The sequence below is a fragment of the Hippoglossus stenolepis genome, chromosome 5 (assembly GCF_022539355.2).
Source record: "Hippoglossus stenolepis isolate QCI-W04-F060 chromosome 5, HSTE1.2, whole genome shotgun sequence".
In the NCBI taxonomy this organism is placed as follows: domain Eukaryota; kingdom Metazoa; phylum Chordata; class Actinopteri; order Pleuronectiformes; family Pleuronectidae; genus Hippoglossus; species Hippoglossus stenolepis.
In genome coordinates this window covers 13577004-13584818 of record NC_061487.1, presented here as the reverse complement: position 1 = coordinate 13584818, position 7815 = coordinate 13577004, and the positions used below count along the sequence as shown (strand labels likewise).

Genomic DNA, 7815 nt, shown 5'->3' with positions numbered 1-7815 from the left:
GGATTTCTTTGTGAATTCAAAAAATATATGTAACTTACAGACCCTAAAATAGTTACAAAACTGTTCACATGTAATTATAAATATTTTAACGAGCATTAAGAAACTTTTCTTGTTTCCCCTCTTTTGTATTAAGTTAATCGTTTGGCATAATTTTCCTTCCTTTCCTAATAAATATTTATTTATCCAGGTGACTTGTTTTTAACAACTTTAATTAGAAAATTTGTATATATGTATATATACATACATGTATATATACACTTTGGCATTAACACAGCTTCCTGCCTTGTCTGTCACTTTTCTTTTATGTATAAATTTGTATATATGTATATATATATACAAATTTTCTAATTAAAGTTGTTAAAAAAAACATGAATTAGTAGCTTTCCCCAGTGGCTGCACTGGATGTGCAGACAAGTCTTAAAAAAACCAAAACCATTAAATTAATGTAAGAAGACAACAATACACAGCTCCATATGCTGTATTTTAAAATGTAGCATGGTATTAAAAACAATCCATCTTATAAAAACAGAGACAAATGACCAGAAACATGAATGAGTGGAGGTGCAGGGGATTGATGAAATATTGCAGTTTGATCAGACATGTGGACATAAACAAAAGCTTCACTTTAATTCACTTACATTTTGGTGTCCAGTGCAGACAGAAGGTGCAGACATTACAAACCAGTGACAGTGTGAGTTCACTTACACACATTAATGCACTCAAGTGTGAAACGTCTTTACAGTATTGCTATATTAACTTCCCCCTGTTTTTTGCTTCAGAATTTCTTCCACAAAGCGAGCCGGCGTTCAGAGGGGCTCCTCGTCATGTCCAAGCCCTCCTCTCTGTCTCTGTTGGCAGTCCTCCGCTTGCATCTCACACCTCAGCTTGTTGTCCTGAGAGCCTTTTTTAACCATTTCCATCTGCAGTTTGGTCATGTTACACCATTTAAAAAGTCCTGTTCAACCACCAGTCTCTCAAACACTGAGGAAACAAACTAAGGAGAAAGTAACTAATTACAGTTTTTTGTGACTGAGATGCAATTAGTCTGTTGAGCATCTGGGGATGTGGCAGCGTCCATCTACATCCCCATCATTAAATCCCAGTGGACTGTGTCCCATCAGACTGCGCTCTTCACAGCAGTCTGCAGGACCTTCACAGGTCATATGTCCGTACACTTTAATGACTTTCTTGTCCTCTTTGTTGACAAGCCGTCAGACCTCAGGTTTTCCTCATCATCCGACGGGTTTGCCAGGCGTGGAACTTGTTGTAGGCCGTCTGCAGCATCTCCTCCAAGTGCCCTGTGAGCTGAGGGAACATTTAAGAGATTTAATATCCGGGAAGTGCTACCTGGTGAAAACCACTGTGTAAACAGTAATACCTTAGAGACTCACATTTGTACTTAAGTACTGGCGCTGAATCTTCTCCTGAAAAGGTCGAAGCTTGGTCATCTGAAATCTCTCCAGGTTTGTCTTCATTTTTGTCACCTTTGTGAAAAGAACATAATGAGTTTAGTATCTACAACTATAATATACAAAAAAACTAAAAATGTGATTATGCTAAAAGAAATGGTAAACAATGTTGTGAAACAATAAAACAAAAAGTCCAAAGGGCATGAATATCTATGATTGGCTTTGTGTTAAATTTACCCGCTGTTGCCTACAGTTATGCAAAAGTGTGGTTTATATTTTATAAAACCATGAAGGAATTTTAATGATTCATCTGTTTGCACTATTAGACAAATTATTAGAAGTGGCAATTTACTTTTTTGCTGCGTCAAGAAAGGTAATAAGGAACAACCTGGGTGACAATATCAATTCTACGTCCTTTGAATAGGGTTAAAAATGCGTTACCTTCTCTTCCAAAAATGGAGTGTTTACAGGAAAACAGGACCAGAAGTGTCTTAATAGCTCTCCAGCAGCTACGTAGAGATGCTTCAACTCTCCTTGAACATCAGTGGGTATCATCTCTGAAAAAAAATGAGAGCAAGACCAAATATTCAGATAAAGCTCTCAGATGAGACAATGATATTTACAAGATTCAGGTGAATACAACATCAGATCAATGGTTCAGTGGAAACTTCACAAACTTTAGAGTAAATGAATGAAATGAGTGTCTATTTTTCCATAAATAATTCCTACTTCCATGTTACGATAGATGTGTTGCTCAACAGCAGTTCAGCTGCCTCACACATGTCAGAAGTGCTACAGGCTCTCACGGTCACCAACTTTCCCAGTAAGTAATATTAATGTAATTCAATGATAACTTACGATTTATGGCTTGCTGTGTTCCTGCCTGCATGAGGACGCCACCTGGAGAAAGTGCAATGATGGCAGAAGTCGCTGCTGTGCTGGACAACACCTGTGAGGAGTTTAACTGATGTGAAACATTGTGGTGGCATGTTCGTAACAGTTTACATATTCCTAACTTTACAGCAAAAACTGAAACTGTAGATTATTTCTTAAAATCACAAGAAAACAGCACAATCATAAATAAATGAACTTAAATCACATTTTCAGGTTTGATTTTCGTCTTTTATAAGATTGTCGAGATGGTGAATGATCTAACCTGAGTGAGGTTGGGTTTGTAATTGGCCATTTCATGGCGGATGTAGTTGACAGAGTTGATGATTTCCTGGCTAGTTGTATATTGTTGGGACTGAAGTGGCACTGGACCATGAGCGTACCTTATAAGGAGAAGGATAGAGAAAACATATCAAAACATGTCCAGAGGGGGAAAATGTGTCCGTTTTAGCAGCTTTAAACATGAAGATGCATCTGCAAAACAGAAGCACATCCAATCCCCTCTACCCGAAACTTACAGTGGGGTCTGAGAGTCTGAGAACACTTTCCCATTCACTTGAACTACAGATAGTTAGCATAGAGAAACCATGACTGACCTTTAAATCCAATATCAAATCTATTATGAAACAATACAAATGTTGCACTCTTTCCAGAGGAAGTGAGACTTCCTAATAAGAAATTTCAAGACATCATCGACCGGATAAGGTTTGATTTTCACAGATTTATTAAGTATTAATTTCACATTCACAATTGTGTTATTAATCCCTGCCGTTTGGAGCAAACAACAGCTACCTTACCCAGTCAAGAACAAAGAAAATATAACAATACACGTGGACAAACTGTACCTGTCAGACTTCTTAAGGTTCAGCGGGACTGTTTTTGGTCTGTTCTCCCCTTGGAGATCATCATATTCTATCGCTTCTTGTAATTTAACCTAAAAAAGTTTGCAGACAGAAAAAAAAGTCTGTTAAAGCAGAACTCATGAATTTTGAAAAATGTTTATGTAGCTACAGAACCCTCATACCTTCTTTACAGGAGGTTGAAAGAAGTCCGAATCCCTGGAGTTTCCATCCGTGCTGCTTGTCTCACTCGCTTGGTCTGTTGGTGTTTCCCTATACAAACATGACAGTTAGAAAAAAGAGGAACACAGGTTATTGTGAAGTTCTTTAAAAAGTAAAGTAGGAATCCAAGAGTCTGAAACTTGTCTTCACCCCTTTCGCGAGCCTGCTGCCAGCACCATGGCACTGTGGTGGTTGAAGCGCTTTATAATGGCAGAGTTGCTGCTCTCCTTCACCGTCCGGTTTGCATTGGAAGTTGAGGGTAGTGTTGTGCTAACTCCATAACCCTGTGCCACAGGAAAAAAGTCAAGTTTTTGAGTTTGACGGAGGAGGTAGAAGAAGAAAGTTAATGGCTAGTGAATAGCATAACGTGGCTGCCGCTGGCCAATTATCTCACCTCATCTAATGATTTATCCTCTAACGACAGGAGGTCGACCAGAGGATTCTTCACTCCTTGAGTCACCATCAACTTTAACCCTGCGAGAGACAGATTTAAAATGTTAATACATGAAAGCTGACTTTCACTTTGCAGTAATGAAACGACATGTACTGACACCAGTACAAAAATGCTCCTACCCATCTCATCCTGCTTGGCACACTCAGAGAAAATATCCTGTGTTCCTGTGTTGATGCGGTCTCTGTGAAAATAATGGGACTGGAAAAAGCTGGTCCAGAACTCCTTCTCCGTCAGGTTATGAGGCACATTCTCACTATACTTCTGTTTCACTGCAAGCACAATCCAAGTTGATAGAGACATTTAATCCCGTCTTTTATGATTCAGATCAGGATAAGCAGAAGCACAGTTAATATCAGTTACTTGATGGCTGACAGTGTGTGAATCTGTAAAATCAGTGTCATAGTTTGTAGTTGAAATTAATAGCTGACATGGAAGTAGACTTTTCTTGATCTATCATTACTGTATCTGACTCCAAAGTGGAGAAGTAACTGTTTACCTGCAGGGTATGTTCTGAAGATGGATTCAATAATGTCAGCAGTTAGATTATATCTCAAGCCATTGCAGCCATCTGTCTGAGGTCTTATGTCTGCCTGTAATACATGAAAAGGACATCTGTTCAAATTCAGTTATTAAAACTTAAATTCTCAAAGAATAAAGTTATGAAATTTAAGGTTAGGTTGTTTTCATTCTGTATGGTCTCACTCTGATGTGAACTCACCAGAAAGGCTCCAGATATACCGACTTCCTGTTTGTTGTTGAACAGTGCTGGGTCTGCGTTGTTTACGCCCCCTAACCTGTTGGCCCAGAATTCCTCCGCACTGATCACCTGGCTCACCACTAGATCTTTATATAACTGGAAAAGCACAGGATCCTCTTGAAGCATCCTGCAGGAAAAATAAAGCAATAACATTTGAGAGATGATCATTGCTCCTTTCATTCAAAAATAGGACAAGAAAATTTCTGATGATTTGCTTAAACCTCTTTAGTAAAGTTAACTTGAAGACACTAATTGGGTTTTTTTTTCATATTAAGTTCAAAGAACGTTGTTAATTGCTTGTAATCCTTCCTTTCAGACAAGAAAATATGTAATCTATATCATGAAATTATATGAGGTTTTAGATAGTTTCTTGTCTTATATCATAAAATCAATATTGCATCCAAGATAAGATAAGATTGTCCTTTATTAGTTCCACTACGGGGATATGTACCATGTTACAGCAGCTGATATTAAGCTTTGGTTACACAGGCAACGTCTGTTAGTATCATTAAGTCAGATGGTTTTCATCTTTTCGTGCAATTTGTTAAAAAAAAAAAAATTCTGAATATTACCAGCCTAATCCCCTGAGGACAAACAACATTGTTTCACCTGTTTTTCTCCTCCAGCTCCTTGTTGGCTTTCTTCTTGAACTTGGGCAGCAGCTGCTGCAGCAGCTCCTTCGCAGCGTCTCTGTCTTTGATCGCACTGCTCTCATTAGAAAAGTGGAATGTGGTGCTCTCGCCGGTGTGAAGCACCAGCTGGAGCTGAACTTTGGCTTTACCATCCGGGCTGATCTTCTGGCCTGTGCAGAGAAGGAATGATAGCTTAAGAACACCACCACCAAACACACATCATTATCACAGCACTGGGTGTGAGCTGGTGGTGTCCAACACTCACAGCGGATATCTGCATACAGGTGGCTGACTGTGAAGCGGTCCTTGCCCTCCGGACCCCAGGCTATACGTTCAGCCATCAGATACAGTGTTCCATCCTGCTTCCTCTGGCGAACCTTCTTCAGTACCAGCAGCACTTCTTCTGACAGTGATGCCATCGTCCCAAATGACACCTGAGAGAACAAAAGATGTCTTATGTACTTAACACTGTGTCACAGATGAAAGAGCGAACAGGAGATTACAAAGAATAACGTTATTCCTTAAAGAAAATGTTTTTGAGGCTATGGCAAAACCACACAATCGTTTCTTGACAGGTGCAGAAACAACAATGAGGAATATTATAGTGATGCAAGAAGCACTTTGTCTAAGATAAAAGCACAAATTCAGCTAATAGCAAGTTCATGTGCTGTTTCCCACAAAGCCTCTATGCTGTGATAGATAATACAATATGACTATAGGAGCCTGCTGTGGTTTCATCACATGAACTTAGCTAACCAGTTAGCCGCAGCTCACAGTGAAGAGGAGAAAATGCCTGAGGGAGAAGTGGCCAGAAAACTTACTTTACCTCCGAATAAACCAACACAGCAGCGAACAACCTCCGTCCGTCCTCAACACATAATCTTTAACCGATGTACACCAGAGTATAAAAATGACAGAGTGTCTTATCTCTGACCGAATCCTCACTACATGAACACTGGAAGCCAAGAGCCCAGCGCCGACATGACTGCCATGCTGAGCGCCACACTCTAAACGTTCCGGCGGGGTACAGCGGTGAGGACAATGGGTTCCGGTGAGAGCTGACATCAGATAGGCTGTTTGCGGCGCATTGCTGCCCCTCTCAGGCAGAGAATAGAATTCAAGATTCAGGATTCAAGAGTTTAATGTCAAATGCACAACAATTACATTAAGCAGTCTCTGGCAATGAAATGCTTGGGTCACAGGCTCTCTTATTGCAATGCTCCGAATATTTACAAGCAAAAACAATATTGAATAAAATAATATAAAATAGAATATCAAAAGTTTAAAATAGAAAATAAAATATATATATCTAAATATATATATATACACCTAAAGAAAAAAAAAGAAAAACAATGGTGCAATTATGTGCAATAGTGCAAATATGCTAAGGTGCTGGTTTGGAGGAGTTTAAAAGTCTTATGTCCTGGGGGATGAAACTGTCTCTGAGCCTGGTGGTGCGGGCCCGGATGCTGCGGTACCGTCTGCCAGACGGCAGCAGGCAAAACAGTTTATGGCTGGGGTGATAGGGGTCTTTGATGATCCGGTTGGTCTTCTTCCTACACCGCTGGTTGTAGAGGTCCTCCATGGATGGTAGCTCCGTCCTGGTGATGTGCTGTGCAGACTTCACCACCCTCTGTAAAGCCTTACGGTTCAGGGCGGTGCAGCTGCCATATCAGGCGGTGATGCAGCCAGTCAGGATGCTCTCTATGGTGCACCTGTAGAAATGGCAGAGAATCCTGGCATCCATGTTGAGCCTTCCTGCGGAGGAAGAAGAGCCGCTGTCTGGCCGTCTTCCTGATGGAGTCTGTGTGGTGGGTCCAGGTCAGGTCATCACTGATGTGGACCCCAAGGAACCTGAAGCTGCTGACTCGCTCCACCGTAGTCCCGTTGATGGAGAGGGGGGCGTGTTCTACTCCTTGTCTCTTCCTGTAGTCCACGATCAGCTCCTTCGTTTTGCTGACGTTGAGATGGAGGTTGTTGTCCTGGCACCAAGATGTCAGGGCTCCAACCTCCTCTCTGTAGGCCTTCTCATTGTCGCAGGTGATCAGGCCTATGACAGTCGTATCATCATGCGTGAACAGGGAGTACAGGAGAGGACTGAGCACTCAGCCCTGGGGGGCACCGGTGTTTAGAGTCAGGGTGGAGGATATGGTGCTGCCTATCCGCACCGCCTGTGGTCTGCCCGTCAGGAAGTTCAGAATCCAATCACGGAGGGCGATGTTGAACCCAAGGTCTCTGAGCTTGGTGACGAGCTTCAGGGGAACGATGGTGTTGAATGCTGAACTGTAGTCAATGAACAGCATTCTCACATATGTGTCCCTCTGGTCCAGGTGGGAGAGGGCAGTGTGAAGGGTGAGGGAGATGGCATCTGCAGTCGACCTATTTGGCCTGTAGGCAAACTGTTCGAAGTGATTTTACTTTTAGAAGTGTAATCCAAAGTGTATGAAAATGTATGATCCTTTCTCTGCTACTAACTCAAGATCATTTTTATGCCATGTCATGATTCTGCAGTGTATAACCCATTATTTTAAGGTAGAGTTCATCAAAAAATGAAAATTCACTCATTATGTACTCGCCACTCTGCCGATGGAGGGGTGGGTGAAGTGTCCGA

At 41.3% G+C, this 7815-nt stretch overlaps 1 protein-coding gene across 2 annotated transcripts; it reads right to left on the bottom strand.

Moving 5' to 3' along the window:
• Window positions 1-462: 462 nt before the first annotated feature.
• Window positions 463-6252, bottom strand: gtf2h1 (general transcription factor IIH, polypeptide 1). 2 transcript variants are annotated; one of them, XM_035156616.1, is made up of 15 exons: window positions 6026-6252; window positions 5470-5638; window positions 5182-5374; window positions 4534-4699; window positions 4312-4405; window positions 3935-4084; window positions 3756-3835; window positions 3512-3645; window positions 3325-3412; window positions 3146-3234; window positions 2566-2683; window positions 2268-2358; window positions 1851-1966; window positions 1392-1484; window positions 463-1305 (listed from the first exon to the last, which is right to left on the bottom strand). In XM_035156616.1, exons 2-15 carry the CDS (start codon window positions 5621-5623, stop codon window positions 1219-1221), a joined length of 1653 nt encoding a protein of 550 aa, XP_035012507.1. In that variant the 5' UTR covers window positions 5624-5638; window positions 6026-6252; the 3' UTR covers window positions 463-1218. The 2 variants fall into 2 exon arrangements, with proteins under 2 accessions (XP_035012507.1, XP_035012506.1); XM_035156615.1 differs by having other exon boundaries at window positions 6031-6251.
• Between the last annotated feature and the right edge of the window lie 1563 nt (window positions 6253-7815).